Raw genomic sequence first — 17157 nt, 5'->3', positions numbered from 1 at the left:
GATAAGCATTCTTTCTCAGTGGTGGTATAATTTCTTTCCGCACCACTTAGGTTACGGCTTGCATAATAGATCGGATAATCCACCTTATTGTCATCTGCTTGACATAAAACTGCTCCCACGGCATTTATGGATGCATTTGCATGAATATGGAATTCCTTCGTCCAATCCGGGGGTGCCAATACCAATCCTTCTATTAACTTCTGCTTAAGAAATTCAAATGCTTTCTTGCAAGTATCATCCCAATTAAAAGGAGTATCCTTTCGTAGCAAATTTGTTAAAGGTGAGGCCACCTTTGGAAAATCAGAAATGAATCGTCGATAATAATTTAGATGTCCTAAAAAACCTCGAAGTTGTTTAAGAGTTGTTGGTGGAGGAAGTGCAAAAATCTTGGCAATTTTAGCTGGGTCCATAGCAATGCCTTCTTTAGAAACGATATGCCCTAACAATGTTCCTTTTGGAACTCCAAAAACACATTTATCAGGATTTAACGATATATCTACTTCATCACTACGTTCAAATACTTGCGCCAATTGATCAGGCATTTCTTTTACTATTCCATAGACACAAAAGTCATCTAGAAAAACTTCCATCCACTGTCGAAGAAAATCTTGATAAGCTGCAATCATAACTCTTTGAAACGTTGCGGGTGCATTACATAAGCCAAAAGGCATTACTTTATAAGTGAATGTACCCCATTCAGTAGTAAAAGTAGTTTTGGATTGATCTTCAGGATGAATTAACACTTGGTTGTAACCACTAAACCCATCCATGAAAGAATATAGCTCATGGCCTACAACCTTATCAAGTACTTGATCTGTAAATGGCAAAGGAAAATGATCTTTCCTTGTCTTACTATTAAGTTTCCTATAATCAACACAAATACAGATTTTCTTGCTATTCTTCTTGGGTACTACCACAATTGGAGATACCCATTCACTATATGCAACAGGATATATAAATCCCGCATCAAGAAGCTTAGTAATCTCAACTTTAACCAGTTCTGCATACACAGGATTTGTTCGTCGTTGGCGTTGACAGACGGGTTTTGTGCCTAGTTCTAGATCAATATAATGTTGACAAAGTTCAGCTTTAATACCTTTAAGGTCCGTATAAGACCAAGCAAATTCCCCAACATGTGCTCGTAATACTTCTTCAAACCTCTGTCGATCTTGGAATTTCAATTGAGCTCCTAGATTTAAATATTTCCCTTCTGCCATTCCTATTTTAACTACTTCCACTTCGGGCTCTTCAATAAACAAAGAGGCTATTTTTCAAGGCTTGACCGTAGGCACATCTTCCGAAATTTCCATTGATACATTTTCAAGCAGACTATGCCTTGTACTAGATTCTGGTTCTTCTTCCCTTGCATTCACAGAGTGTACCAAGGGTAAAGCCCTATAAGGGACAATAGCTAAATTATCCCAAGTATCCTCGGTCATTTCTATCATATGGACATCCAAGATATCGGGAAATAGCTTACCGGTATAACTTCCTTGTCTTTTACTCAAGCCATGCAAGATGGAATTCAAATTTCCATTATTCTTTATTGTGAACATGGTATTTATAGAACCTATTATCTATGAAACCTGCTCTTGATCACATGGAAATTGAGCATGTAATGTTCGACGATAACGCCATAAAATTCCATTTTGCTTCTCCAAACATTCTTGGTCATTCAAATCCCAAGACCATTGAGTATTGCTAAGCTTAAGAATTAATGAGTGTAAATCCTCATCTTCCTCACCTTGGATCCAACACCCTAAATAGTGTATAACCCGTTTTAGCTCTAGAAAATTCTTAGGCGCCAGAGGTTCAAACCATCGAATCTCTGGTTCAACTCCATCCCCATAGACAGTAAAATCCACAATCTTTGAATCTCAAATCTTTGCTTGGTCAAAATTACCCTTATAGCCTTATTGTTGAGCTTCCTCTCAATGTTGTCCCAAACCATCACCAACTTTAGCATTTGGCACTTCTTGTTTAGCAACATTGGCTATTGAAAACCCACCACACTTGCATGCGACAATTCTCAAATAAAATATGGCAGACTTTTTAAGTAAAATAAAAGCAATAGTGGGATATGAGGTATACGCTATATATATATATATATATATATATATATATATATATATATATATATATATATATATATATATATATATATATATATATAGAGAGAGAGAGAGAGAGAGAGAGAGAGAGAGAGAGAGAGAGAGGAACAAAAGAGAGTTATGTGAGTATAAAATGAATGGCACCCTTATTCTTTGTTATATTCACTTATATATGATCATTTGTATAGTGTGCACATATACAAGAGTACCTACCCAACTATAAGCCATCGGTCTTTACCTCAAAACCTCCCACTAAAAGGCCAATGTGCTTTTAAGGAAGCATAAAAAGAAAGTGAAGATATTATCCAATGCCCATCAATACTCTAGAATGTGCAAAGCATTTAGACGGTAAACTCTTTGTGAGAAGATTTGTTGGGTTATCATTTTTATGGATCTTAACAAGCTCAATGCGCTTGTCCTTAAGAACCTCCCTAGTGAAGTGATCCTTCACCTCAAATTGCTTTGTCTTTGCATGAAAGATAGGGCCCCATGCCAATTAAATGACACTCTGACCATCGTAGTGCAATGGAGGCACCTCTCCTACAATGTCCAAATCTCCCACTAGACGAGTAAGCCATATAGTTTCCTTAAAGGCCTCTAGCTATAACACACTCTCCCTCAATGATAGGTAAAGTCATACATGGATGCAATTAAGAGATCCAAGAGACTACACCACTTGTGAAAGTGAAGAGAAGACCTCCTAGAGTCCACACTCTGTGAAAAATCACCATCTACATATGGAAGAATATATGCATCCTTCCTTTCGAAGCATGTACATATAGACCTAGTACCATTCAAGTATCTCATGTTACTCATCACTACCTCTCAATGCTTCTTGCCACGATTTGCTATATGTCTATTAACCACTTCCACTACATAGGGAGTGTTTGGATGTGTAGCAACCATGATGTACATCAAGCTACAACCTGCAAATGCATATGGAACCTTGGCCATTTCAACTTTCTACTCATCTGAGTTGGGGCTATCCTCTTAGCTAAGTTTCAAATATGGAGGCAATGGAATCCTAATAGCCTTTCCCCTCTCTATATTGAAATGTTCCAATACATTCCTACATAAATGCACTGAACTTATGATATCATTTCCTAGGGACCTATTTCAAACCATATAAGCTCATATATAGCTTGCATGCCAACTGCTCCTTGCCTTTCATAATGAACCTCTCAAGCTGTTCCATGTAAATATCCTCATGCAAGAAAGTGGTCTTTACATTTAACTGAACCAACTTCATATCCTCTCTAGCAACCAAACCAAGAATCATACGAAGGGTAGTCATCTTAACTACATTAGATGGAGATACCTTTAGCTTGTAGACCCATTTACATGGCAATGCATGTATACCCTTAGGAACATGCATGTTTGCCCTTAGGCGAAGGAACTAACTCCCATGTAGTATTCTTTACCATAGATTCCATATTTGATTGCATAGCCCTCTTCCACTTACGATTGTCATCCCTAGTCATAGCATTAACATAACAAGAAGACTCACCACAATTTTGAATCATGACATAGTCTAGAGATGAAGTATATCTACTAGATGGCCTAGAAACCCTTGTAAACCCATATAAAATTGGCTCAACAGGAGCCTCTAGCTATCCCATCTGTCTATCCTATAAGATGTGAGACTATCCATGATTGTGTGGCACTCCCACCTCAACATTTGTTGGATGTCCAAGCTCTGCATCATGTGGAACAGATCGTACAATCAACTCATGTGTTATCTATCCATCCTCCTAAAATACCGCTATGTGGATCTCTACCATTTTGATATGCTGCTTATGTATTTTATCCTCATTAAAGATGACATCATGGCTATGTGCTACCTTCTTTGATTTAGAATCCCACAAGTGATAGCCCATTTTAATTGACTCTCCATAGCCAAGAAAATTACATTCCTCAAGTGATAGCCCATTTTACCTAACACTCCATAGCCAAGTGGGTATTGACCCATACAAATCACTATGAACCAAATCAAGACATTACAATGTTCTACTTTGACTACCTCTCTTATATGACATTTTCATTTTCTTTCCAAAGAGACAATGCTAACAAAAACTAAAATTAAAAATTTTTTAGACAAGGAAGATATTTCATATGGCACAAAGCATTCATTCTAGTGACTAACATATGCCTCAAACAATAATGCCATAAAGAAACAAATGGCTATTTACTGATAGCTGCAACATGATATTTAACACTAGAAACATGCAAATGATACAAAGTACTGGATTTCGACCCTTTGGCCACAACAAGAGATCCCTTGCAAATCTTCCACACATGATCACGAAGGATTAGTCTATCACCACAATCAATGAGTTATTCTATACTTATGGAGATGTATATATATTTATTTTTTCTATCATTATAAGTGGATAATCACTCCCTATGTGGAGTAACATGAAGTGATGCTCCAAAATCCATAAGCCAATTCTGAGATATGCCATTATCCATTGCAATCAAGAATGCATCACCAAAAGAGGATACAAACAAGATATTATTGTCATCACCACCATAAGTATTAATCTCCTCAATTGTTACATTTCTTTTCTCTTTGCTATCATCCTCATTTGCATTCTTGGACTTTTTATTGTTCCTCCACTTATTTCAATCATTTTCTATGTATTCATTCTTGTTATAGAAGTAGCATTCTACATTCTTTTTGTTGCATGACTTGTTTCTTGATTTACCTCTTCCATGAGAGTTTCCCTTGGCATTTAACCTTCCTCTCACCACAAGTGCATATGAGGTCTTTGATCCTACGCCCTTCTTTCTGTTCACCTTCTCAATGAGCAAGTTGCTCTTAACATTAGCACTCATAAGATCACCTGCGGGTATGGGGTTAGTAATTGTAGTCTTGAAAGTATCCCAACTCTCAAGCAAGATAACTAACAAGAACATGGCCTTCGCTGAATCATGAAAGACAATCTTTTGAGATGTTAATTGGGTGAAAGTAGTGTTGAATTCATTGAGGTGATTAGACATTGAAGCCCAGGAGGGCTCCGTGCATAGAATAATGAGTTTTTCAGCCAATAAACTTGTGAGACTTCACTTTCGTTTTCATATAGGTCACTAGCTTTTTCCATACACTATATGCACCTGTCATGTCTTTCATGCTAAAATATCGGGACTTTGAGAGTGTCAATATAATAGTAGTGTGGTAGCTCATCCAATTGCTCCCATACATCTACATCCATGTTCTTAAGCTTAATACTAGTCATTATTGCTGCTAACTAATATTCAAAGCTTACAGAAAGGTCTTTATGATAAAGTGGATGCCCTATAGCTTCCAAATAATGAAAAAATGTGTGAAAATGTTACGAGCCCCCAAATTTTCCTCCCTTTATCAAAGGGGAATAATGTTGTTATTGTGATTGAACCTGTAGTTTGCTTTGGTCACACCACCTTTGGTTAGTGCTTTACTTGTTCTTACAAATACTTTAACAATAGAATGTAAAAAGGCCTAGGTCTAGAACACATTATCTTGGGGCTCAAGATTTTTACACCTTGGACTCCAACACATTTTATTAGAAGAGCTCTCCACGATTCTTTTATGCTTCCAACGATTCCATTTGTGTTGACCCTCATGATTAGTTGCACGGTCAATATGTCTTTTTTTGGTGATGGTTTACATAGCTTTAAATTGTTATAGTTAATTATTTCTTCCATCATTTGAGACCATGGATTTTCTGGTTGCCAACACCTAAGGAAGAGTTGTTTTCTAAGAACAACACTTTCATCCTACGAATTTAGAAGTTTAAAGACCTCCACAATCTATTCTTTTTTTAATGATATTCATGGATATGGGTGCAATATTCTTTGTTTTCTTGGGCTTGTCACAAATGATTTTTTCTCTAATTTATTAATTCTAGCAAATCAGTGGGATATAAAATCTAATGGCTAAATATGGAAAGCATTTTAGAGTCTTGAGTCTAGTGTGAAGTGGCCATGTATTTTGGGACCAAGTGCTTATTTTCTTTGTTAGCTTTTGTAGTCTACTAATAAGAAATCTCCAAGCTAAATGCCTTGTAGATTTAAGTCCAATAGGAAATCTTTGATGCTAATTGTCGTGATAAGGTGAGACACCACATTTCTAAAGTTGACTAAGGGAAGGACATGGTATACTTTTTATGGGTGGAAACAAGAAAAAAATTTATTAGAAAAAGAGAAAAGTTGGTATTTACATATGCTTTTTACTAGGAAGCATAACCTAGACCTTATAGTTTTTATATCATAGTGATTGCCTTCTAGCCTAGAAGTTACATGCATGAGATAGAACTTAATTTTTGGATTGGTCGCTCACAATGTGACAAAGTACCCGACGGCCTCTTCCTTTCACTCTATCTTTGTGCAAAGAACGTCATATTGGGCAATATGGGAATTTTCCATAAGTTTGGGACACGTCAAATCTTTGGATTTGTCATAACTTAAACACTATAACTCCAAATCAAGCACTCTATAGCTCAATGGATTCCAATTTACAAGCAATTTCTAATGATAGGTCACATCATATGGATTTAAGAAACTTATGGATATGTTATCCGGGTACCACATTTTTAGTATTCAAAAAATGGAAATTGAAAAATTTTCAAACTCACTAATATTGTGTTAAAGGGCCTAAGGCTGAGTTCACATTATAGTGCTGGAGGTTTTAACAATCTAGAGGTAGATCTACCATACATGTTCACGCTAGTGCTGGAATTTTTTTTTAACTCTTTAAAAGCAATCAATTAAAAAAATCTATAGACACTTTTTATTGAATCAAATTTTGCCACACGCAAAGTAGGACATTTTCCAGCAGCCAAAATTTACATGTGGGGGTGTGAGGCCGACAGAAGTTGTGGTGGTTCTTAAAGAAATCCACCTTCTGCTTTGGAATCAAAGCTGTTCCTTCAGCCGCTGAGTGAACGGGAGACGATCCCCCAGCCCAATGAAACTCTCGTCACGGGCTGACGTGTGGCGGAGTGACGTGCCATTTTACGATTTGCGTCAGCTACCCCTATATATATATGTGTGTGTGTGTGTGTGTGTGTGTGTATCGAGAGAGAGAGAGAGAGGTGTTAACTGGCCATCGCGCTATATTGTTGAACTCGCACGGAAGCGTTTGCACAGACTCATACACAGAGGCAGGCAGGCAGGCAGGCAGAAAGAAAAGCCAGGGTTTTTGCTATGGCGCTTGAGAAGGCCAAGGATCTTGTTGCCAACAATACGGTGGTGGCTTTCAGGTAAGCCAGGGAGAGAGAAAGAGAGCGTGTGTGTGTCCATCCGCCTACAAATCAGAGTCTTCGCAGAGAAAGCTACTGGAGGCAAAGTAAGGTAGAAAGGCTAGCAATGTTTTGCCAGATGTTTTGTTGTTATACCCTGCATTTGCCCCCCACGCATGCAGGCACAGGCACAGGCACAGGCGCACAGAGAGAGAGAGAGAGAGAGAGAGAGAGAGAGAGAGAGAGAGATGACCTGGTTGCATGATGCAGCAAGACATATTGCCCGTACTGCAAGCGTGTGAAGGACCTCTTGGCATCCCTCGGTGCAAAGACCAAGGTTGTTGAGCTTGATCAGGAAAGTAAGTCTTGCCTGTTGATCCTTGCCTCTCACATATTCTCAGGATTCTGATGCCTGCTCGTGTGGGAAGTATGTAGAAGTTGTGTTGGCTCCCCTTACATTCATGAACTCTGTACTATCATGCAGGTGATGGGGCTGACATACAGGCTGCCTTAGCTGAATGGACTCACCAGAGAACAGTTCCCAACGTGTTTATTGGTGGGAAGCATATTGGCGGCTGTGATGGTAGGTTCCTAGTTCCGACTTTATTTCGATCAGATACATTAGCCAATTTCAATTTGCATTCTAATTGAACGCAAATTACGTACTTAGATAGAAGGGTCTTGCATGTTATTTGATTGCGCAGATCGGGTATCCAAAGTATAGACCTATACAGGGGGTTCTTCATGTAAATCTTACTGCTTGGATGGTGTATCCAGAATCACGTTAGTGAAAGTGGTGGTTATAGAAAGAGCCAATATTAATGTGTTTAGGCCAGTAATGTATTTACATAGATGCAGAACGAACAGAAATATTGCTTACGAGGCTCAGTATTGTGTTTAGAAAGATCCCACATGTTGATGGTGGTGGTGCTTATCTAGCATGGGCCTTGAGGTACACACGTCATCTGACTATGTGGTTTGTTCTGCTGTTTTTGAACAGACACAGTGGCCCTGCATTCTCAGAACAAGCTTGTTCCCCTCTTGAAAGAGGCACATGCCTTATGAGTTTCTACTTTGTATGACAAATCAATTGTAGGGAATAATTCCATATTACACAACAGGTGATCGATTAGCAAGGGATATATTTACTGTATGCGCACAGCTAAACCCCTATTATCTCTACCATCCGTTTTGCAGAGTTTTGCTTTTGATCTTGTTGTTGATCTGTCTGAGCGGGTGTCATCCTTAATGCATAATGGGCATCCCGGGCTTTGTTGGTTGATCTCACTTCAGTGATCATGGTTTTACTTTAATAGGTGTTACTGTTTGTGATGTTCTAATTGTGGATAAATTGAGATTTCAAGGATGGCTAGGGGTTTGGGGCACGGTGTAGGTTGCTTTTGTTGCCATACTATTACTCATGGTAAGATTTCTTCGAGGATGGCCAGACTTTTGTGTACAGTTGCAGTTTTAACTATTTTTATCCAATGGTTTATCAATGTAGATCGCAAACTCTTGTTAATGTTGGCCTTAAATAAGGTGTTGAAAGCTTTGAAAATATACTAGATGGACAATGAAACTTATATTAGATGAAGGACAACGAAAATTCTTTAATGTGTTATTAGATGGAATTTTATTCGATTATGCACCTGGAATTTGTTTAAAGTTGGTAAATGTGAGGTGGATCATGAGAACTCTAAAGTATTAACAGGTGTAAGATGGATCATGGAAGTACAACTTAGATGGATCATGGAAGTACAGCTTCAAAGTATTGAAGTTGGTAAATGTGAGGTGGATCATGAGAACTCCAAAGTATTACCAGGTGTAAGATGGATCATGGAAGTTGTACTTTGGAGTTGTACTTTGGATCATGAGAACTCCAAAGTATCTTACACCTCCAAAATAATAAGATGGATCATGTTATTTCATGGTTAGTGTGTTGTGGGAAAGCATTCATTGGGATCCAATTTATTGGATAGCTCATTAGGAATATATACATAAATAATATATATTCAAATCGTTTTGCCCTTATATGTGCATCATCAAATATGTGGATCTTAGTGTGGTGTGGGAAAGCATTCTTTGGGATCCAATTTATTGGATAGGAAATTAGGAATATATACATAAATAATATATTCAAATTGTTTCAAATGAGAGATTTGAGCTTTTATATTCTCCATTAACATAAATGTGCCAGTAATTGTTGGTGGGTTTATTGCTAATGTATAATATAATCAAATTGTTTCAAATGAGAGATTTGAACTTTTATATTTTTCTCACTATCATGAAATGTACTAGTAATTGTTGGTGGGTTTATTGCTAATGTATAATACTAACGAGGCAAAAGTCTTGCAAATATCAATGCTTGAGTTACATTTGTAAGTTGTTCCTTTTTCATGTAAACTTTATTTTGCTAATGTATAATGCTAACGAGGCAAGAGTCTTGCAAACATCAATGCTTGAGTTACCTTTGCAAGTTGTTTCTTTTTCACGGAAAAACTTCATTTTGGTGTGGTGAGTGCTATCTTGTTGAGCTTCATAAGCAACTTGGTCTTTGTTAAGTGTTATTTTCCTTGGTAAGAGGAAGTTTTGCTAGGGAGCATTTCAAGGTCACACTTTTTTTGACTTTGGAGGCCTCATCATCCACTCGACATACCCTTGGTCTCCACCACCTCAATCATTCGATAAGTTTCTCTTCCATGACTAATTCCTACAAGGCTCCATCATCGACTCACATGACAACCCTTCAACTCATCGAGCTCTCACTAACAAAAGACTCGCAATAGGTGCCATGGGATTGACACTCAACTAGGAGGGGGGTAATGTTAATCCCAATGCGAGATAAGAAAAATAACAAAAAAAATAAATTAACAAAATGTTGAAATGTGAAATTGATGAAGTTAACAAGAAGGAGAAAAGCCAAAAGGCACAAAAGCAACCTTAGAAAAATGCAAAAGAGGGAATGCATATTTTTAAATGCAAGATGTCTCAAAAATTTGGTAAAAGAGCATCACGCATCCTCTTATGCAAATTGTAAAACCTAGATGGGCATAGGTGAAGGAATAAGATAGATAAACTCAAAGTGAATGAGAAGCTTATACTTGGTGTGGCAAAAGTAGCTGTTTTCTTTTTTTTCTTCTCTTCCTTTTGCTTGTGCTTGAGAGAGGGAGTGTGAGTATAAAGAAGTGTGTGAGGGTGAGGGATCATGGTGGATAAGCTCTCTATCTTCTCCTATCTTCTCTTATCTTCTCTTCTTTCGTCTCATGTGCATAGTTATGGTGGATGGAGCTTGAAGGTAGAGGGTTGAGCTTGCTTGAGCTTACATTATGGATCGTGGAGCTACCGGAGTGCTCGAGGGAGGAGGCTACTTATTCGGGTATTAAGGTGAACTTACTACATTGCTAAGATTAGAAGCACGTCGGTTAGGTGTGAGAGAGCCATTAGAGGTTGCTTGAAACGATTGAAACAATAAGTGGTATATGGATCTTGGTGGTCGAGCGTGAAATCCTACTTTAAGTAATATAAAAAGCTTTAGGTTAGAACTATTTTGGCAAATTATTTTTTTAGTCATCAATGTCCATGCAACTTCTACAATATGCCATGAGGTTGTAATTTTTCTTTTTTGTAATTCCAGTTTACTATGGGGTATAACTATAAGTAAACTATCTCTTTATCCCATGAGATGTCATTAGAGAGATTCTCCTCCTTCATTTAACCTCAAGCACTTAATAACTTTCAAGCTTGTTTTTGTTTCAACAGAAGCCTTGAAAGTTTTGAACTGTTCAAATACATCACTCTTTTCTTTCATAAAATATATCCATAGCTTTGTTGAGCAATCATTAATAAACATGAGAAAATATTTATTGCCACCAAGAGATATGTATTGTATAGGTCTCTAAATATCTACATGCATAATATTAAATGTATTTTTGCTTACATTTTTATCATGTGAAAAAGCTTATCTTGGTCGCTTATCAAACTAATATGTTTTACGTACTTATGAAATTTTATAACTCTAAAAGTAAGCAGCCTTCTAACCAATCCTTTTGATTGCATTAATTTCAATCTTTGCACATTTACATGTCTAATATGTTTATGCTATATTTCAATATCTGTAACCACTCATTTGCCTTTAACATACATAGTAAGAATATCAACATGTAAAGTAAATATGTGGCCAGCTTTACTTTTCTTTGTGATCAACTTGCACTTATCACTAAAGTCTTTCACAAAGCAATCTTTTTCATTAAATCAAACTTGTAACCCTTTATCATTTAACCCAGAGGTACTAAATTCTTTGTAATGGATGGCACATGTAATAGATCTGACAATGAAACTTTTTTAATGTGTAAAATTAGATGGCAAGAATCATTACCCATCTATTATATAACTTAGATTTTATAAATTCTACATCCCTCCAAACCATTTAACATAGTTGAATATATAATTATATGTACTTAAATTAACATATCATACATTATCATGTGTCCCTTTTCTTATAACATCATTCATCATATGTTGCATTTTTCACTGACTATTCAATAACACATGTAATTTGCAACCTATCAGCAGATAGAACTTTTGTTTGCTTTCTAGAAAACCCCTCAAAACTTATAGATTTGAAATCTGTAACTTGTGTATTTATAATCGAAATTGTAGATGCCTTTAAATTGTTGTATGTAACCTTGTGGATCTAAAACAAGGCCCAAAACAACCTCAAATGACCAAAAAGGTAGTGTGGGCAAGCCCTAAAAGTCTTGTCTATAGAATATATAATGCTTTGCTTGCACACAAAATCTCACAACGATCTGAGATTTTTGCTTTGCCCTACTTTCGATGCCTCCACAAGTGCATTTTCTTTTTCATATAGGTCACCAAGCTTTTTTCATATAGCATATACATGTTCCATGTTTTTCATATTAAAATACATAAAACTTTAAGAGTGTTAGAATAATAGTGGAGCATATTAGCTCATCTAATTGTCCCATACATTTGAATCCATATCCTCAAGTGGTTTAATTTTATTATATTTAATTGGCTTCACCTACTTATGGCCCAATACATTGTATATTTATTCTTTTCAATATGAAAAGTCGATTCCATCAAGCTTTTTAATATTGAACAATTGCATTTTTTGAACTCGATGAAGAAGCTAAGAAGTACTACCCTTTAGCACATCCGTTGCACGAGCCTCTCATGTTGGAATTATTTGTGGATGTGAGAGTCACCATCATCAGTGAAATAAGAGGATGAGGATGAGAAAGCAGTAGCACCTGTCTACTTGTGTTTTTCATTCGCTACCTACAAGATGCATGCCTTTGATGCGCTCATTGATGAGGGAGGAGACTTTAATATCTTTACACATGATCATTGGACTCATTAATGTTGCCAAAGAATAAAAGTAGAGCATGTGAATATACCAAGAAAGCTTCAACCATTTGACATATCTTTAATAAAGTGGGAATCATTTCATGGAGTTCATTATAGGATTGCCCTCAATCTAGGGAGGATACAACCCTATCATGGCCATCGTGGATATACTAACAAGCTATAAAGCTTCAAACATTACAAGACCATTTGCCAAGGAGATATTCAAGCTTCATAGGTTACCAAGAAGGATCATTGGTGGATTGAGATTCCCTATTTACTTCTTGATTCTCAAAGATCTTATTTGAGACTATTGGAATGCCTCCTCTCCCTCGCGCTCCCCCTTTTACTCTTCACACACATCAAACTCAGTGGATATTTTCATATGCACTTCTGTGTCACCCTAGTCATAGTTGGGTTTAGAGTCCCCCAAACCTCTTCCTTGACATTACCAGAGTTATGTCTTAAGACCCTTTGGGTCAATGATTCCAAGTTGATGGAGCACATGCTTCAATGCATTCAAATGAGCCTTTGTTTCATTTAGCTCTTCAACATCAAGCAAACCTTGCTAGTGTAGCTACTCCAAGTATTGCTCAAATATGGTAATGTTGTCCTTAATTCTCTTAACCATGGCATTGGAGTCCTCGACCCTCAATAAGCTCTCCTTTCGTTGGAGAGATGTCGTTAGCTCATGTAACTTAGTCTTTCTAGTTTTTAATGGTCCATCAAGTGCAATTTTTATTCCTTCTTAGGAAAGCTCTCGGCTTACTGAGACCACTAGCCATAGGTCTGGATCCGTCAAGGTCCATCCTCCCACTTCCCTTGAGAGAGTAGTTTTAGTTATCTAATTACTCATTACTTTAGGTTCAACATATAAAAATAGCTTCTTTGAATTATCTCCTGATACAAATTCATTACATGCCTTTTATTCACGACACAAAAATAGAGTAAAGCAATTCCTTCTTAATAGTTCCTTTTAGAAAAAAATTACCCCATGCAATATTATATATAGAAGGGTCTTTCTTTGTCGCATTACACCTCTCAAATATGCTAGCACATGGCAAACTTTGTCGTGATCTCCCCACGTGATGGGGGGGTTGATAAACCTTGTAGAAGAGTAATTTGCAATTCTCAAAAAATTTAGGATGTATATGATTTAGATATATCTTGGCATTCTTTCAATGCTGCGGCTTAAACATTGTGAGCCATTGTTTGTCGAGGAGATCAGTATTGGGAGTGACCTTCCCCTCATGGCTCAGGCCATACTCCTCACGTAGTTCCTGTGTTTTAAAGCAAAATTTGCTAACTATTAGGTACTCATCCCTTTTGTTTTTCCTTACAATGTAAATCTATTTAATTAGTAGTTGTTGCATGGCACCAAAAATTCATCCTATAACTAATTATATATGATCATACAAGTGATGATGTGATTGCTTTTCCCTCATCCTCTTTGTTGACCTATTTCGCTACTAAGATGAAGTGTTTTCTATGGTCTCACCAAAGATATTGTCTATCCTCTTTGGCATTGGGGCATTGGCTATGGGGCTCACCCTCAATGTGTGTTTGCATAATACTGGCGATCTCTTAGCAGCTGAGAAAAATGAAACCCTAAATGCTTGAAGCTTCACACCTTCAACTGACACAAAACATGCTAGGAAGCAAAACCATGACACAACAATCCTCATTAAGTAGGGAGAACAAACCATCAAGTAGGAAGAACAGATCTAAAAGAATAAGAACTCTAGGAAGCCCAATCATCGCATGGACATTCGACAATCTAATCACGTGGATAGCTATGTCTTTGTGTGAGCTTTGAAGCCCTATCATTGCATGGGCATTCAACAATCTAATCGCGTGGATTCTATGCAAGTGTCAAGAAGAGGACAAGAGAGAGAGAAGAAGAGAAGAGAGAGAGTGTAGAAGAGAGCGACGAGGAGAGAGAAAGATTAGAAATGGAGAGAGAAAGACAGGAAGAGAGAGAAGATAGCCATGAAAGTTGGAGATAGGGAGAAGATGAAGGAGACTTGTATTATTATAATCTGATGCTAAAAAATCCAGTCCCTTATACCTTTTATACCAACTAGTGTAGCTGGTATTTTATCCTTATTATTTTATTTTCCCTCTCTTACATTCTATCCCCACCCGAAGGTTTTTGCCCTCAAAAACAAGTTGGGCACTTATTACAAAAAGACAGCGTAGAAGTTGACCAGAGTACTACTCTGCTCTACAGACATTACAAGGATTATCTGATGGAATGACGGGTAATTGTTGATGTATAAAGGGTCATTGATCAAGTACGATATATAGTTATGATTGGGAAATGATAAAATTTGAATCTTGATCCATATTCTCTAAGAAGATGAAGCTTGCAGGGAGTGGACAGCATGATGTTTACTACATGACCTTGCTGTAGTAAATCCGAGATAACTTTCTGTAGAGAACTCCAATCAAGGCATGCTACACATCAAAATGGAGGTCTTGGTAAGTGCTTACATCCCATGTAGGTTGGGTTTGGCTATTTAGAGTTTAGAGTAAAATCTAGTATAAAACAGTGAGTTGTCTGCAATCTTCCTTGCACTAAAATATGGCCATAGATAACCAATCTTCAGTCAATAGAGTCTACCAAAAAAGATGGATGCTAGTCTAAATGAGATCCCAAGCAATCCATTAACCTCCTAGATCAAAAGGTGTTCCGTCATAATGATTGTCCAAGACAAGAGAATGCCCATCAACCACATACTCCAATCCACTCAGGTCAAATGGATACAATGAAGTATCTCCATAATCAAGTCCATAATCACATCCATAATCTCCTGGATCATAGGGAAGCACAATGCCATCTTCATATTCATGTATGCCCAAATCACGTATTACATCATCATCGCACATATGCCAGTCATCATAACCATGATCAAGATACTCATTATCAAATGTGTTCAATGGTTGTTGTAAACCTTGATTAAGTGTAAACTGATGCTCAAGAATATCATCATGAGGTTTCTTCAAGAGTCTAAAACCTTCAGCATAACCATCTACATCTGTGAGTGCCTCATGTGATTCATCAGTTAAGACGTCATGAGCTTGTATATCTTGCTCTTCACGGTGCCCTTCTTGTACATCTTCTTGGTCTTCTTGCTCATCTTCTTGTTGATCATGTTGCTCATTATCCCAGTCTTGTAGTTCAGCTTGCTCATTGCTCTCTTCATCTCAGCACTTTTAAAGGAACTCATCATTACATTTGGGTAATCAGGAGGTATGAACTGATTGGGATATAGGATACCATGTAGTGACACTGAAAAGACAACTCCTAGAATTGCAAGTCGCCCTTTAGGCATGAGACTTTGCACACGAGTTGCATTTTTGATGCATATGTTTATGAACCAAGCCTTCCAACCATGGTCACTCTTGAGTTTCGTGTGCTACAAATGTTGTTGCATGAGTCCAAAGGCGAGCCTAGCCACAAAAAGATAAGAATGCTAAGCATGTCCAGAGAAAGAGTGCATTGAGAGAGAGAGAGAGAGAGAGAGAGAGAGAGAGAGAGAGAGAGAGAGAGAGGACATATCCTTCTTGCATAGCTTGTCGCCTTCTGCATTCTCGATTCTGCATTATCGATCGACATGGCTTCGAATCCCGCGCCCGAGACCACGCTCGCTTCTGTAGCGGAGCTTGCCGCTGTAGCAGAGGTGCAGTCTGCTCCCAAGACCGAGAGGGAGAAGAAGTCTAAGACTTCCAAGGAGAAGAAGCCTCGCCCTGCTAAGGCCTCCTCTTCCCACCCTACCTACCTCCAGATGATAGGGGAGGCAATCTTGCACCTTAAGGAAAGGATCGGGTCAAGCCAGCCGGCCATTGCCAAATACATTGAGGAGAAATACAAGACCGGATTGCCTCTAAATTTCAAGAAGCAATTGGCAGCGCAATGTAAGCAGTTCGTTTTGAAGGGGAAGCTTGTGCAGGTGAAGCACTCATACAAGTTGTAGAAAGTTGCGAAGAAGAAGACGACTTTTCCAAGGGAGAAGCCAAAGGCAGGCATAGCGGCGAAGAAGGCAGAGAAGCGGAAGAAGGTTGTGGTAGCCAAGTTGCCAAAGATGAAGGTGCAGAAGAAGCCTAAAATTGCAGTAAAGGCCGGGGTGAAGAAGCCGAAGAAGGCAGCTGCAGTAGCCACAAAGGCTATGAAGCCGAAGCCGAAGGCAAAGGATACAAAGCCAAAAACTAATATTTCTACATCACAGAAGAATAAATGTCGACGATGCTTGGATAAAGCCTGCTGTTCAACACTTTTGCCTACGCCTTACATGGACGCCTTGAGCTCCTATATTTGATCTTTTTTCTAGTCTGTTGAAGAAATCATGAGGAGGCCCTTTTAGGATCTGTGAAGGAACCATGATGATGATAATTCCACCACCACTAAAATGGCATACGAAATGGAGTAGAGTGGAGATAATGGGGTGATCTCCTCCATG

At 37.9% G+C, this 17157-nt stretch overlaps 1 protein-coding gene and 1 pseudogene across 3 annotated transcripts; both read left to right on the top strand.

Moving 5' to 3' along the window:
- The first annotated feature begins 7146 nt into the window (after positions 1-7146).
- On the top strand, positions 7147-10971 carry LOC148013893 (glutaredoxin-like). 3 transcript variants are annotated; one of them, XM_087666991.1, is made up of 4 exons: positions 7147-7351; positions 7601-7689; positions 7815-7913; positions 10604-10971. In XM_087666991.1, exons 1-4 carry the CDS (start codon positions 7296-7298, stop codon positions 10621-10623), a joined length of 264 nt encoding a protein of 87 aa, XP_087523117.1. In that variant the 5' UTR covers positions 7147-7295; the 3' UTR covers positions 10624-10971. The 3 variants fall into 3 exon arrangements, with proteins under 3 accessions (XP_087523117.1, XP_087523118.1, XP_087523116.1); XM_087666992.1 differs by lacking the exon at positions 10604-10971 and adding an exon at positions 8035-8310; XM_087666990.1 differs by lacking the exon at positions 10604-10971 and adding an exon at positions 8331-8539 and having other exon boundaries at positions 7149-7351.
- Positions 10972-16314: 5343 nt separating this feature from the next.
- LOC148013892 (histone H1 pseudogene) lies at positions 16315-16674 on the top strand (annotated as a pseudogene).
- The last annotated feature ends 483 nt before the right edge of the window (positions 16675-17157 follow it).

Source organism: Lygodium microphyllum, chromosome 25 (assembly GCF_053477565.2).
Source record: "Lygodium microphyllum isolate KBCC chromosome 25, Lygodium_microphyllum_v1.1.10, whole genome shotgun sequence".
NCBI lineage: Eukaryota > Viridiplantae > Streptophyta > Polypodiopsida > Schizaeales > Lygodiaceae > Lygodium > Lygodium microphyllum.
Note: the sequence above shows the minus strand (reverse complement) of the source record. Positions and strands in the feature narration are given on the sequence as shown.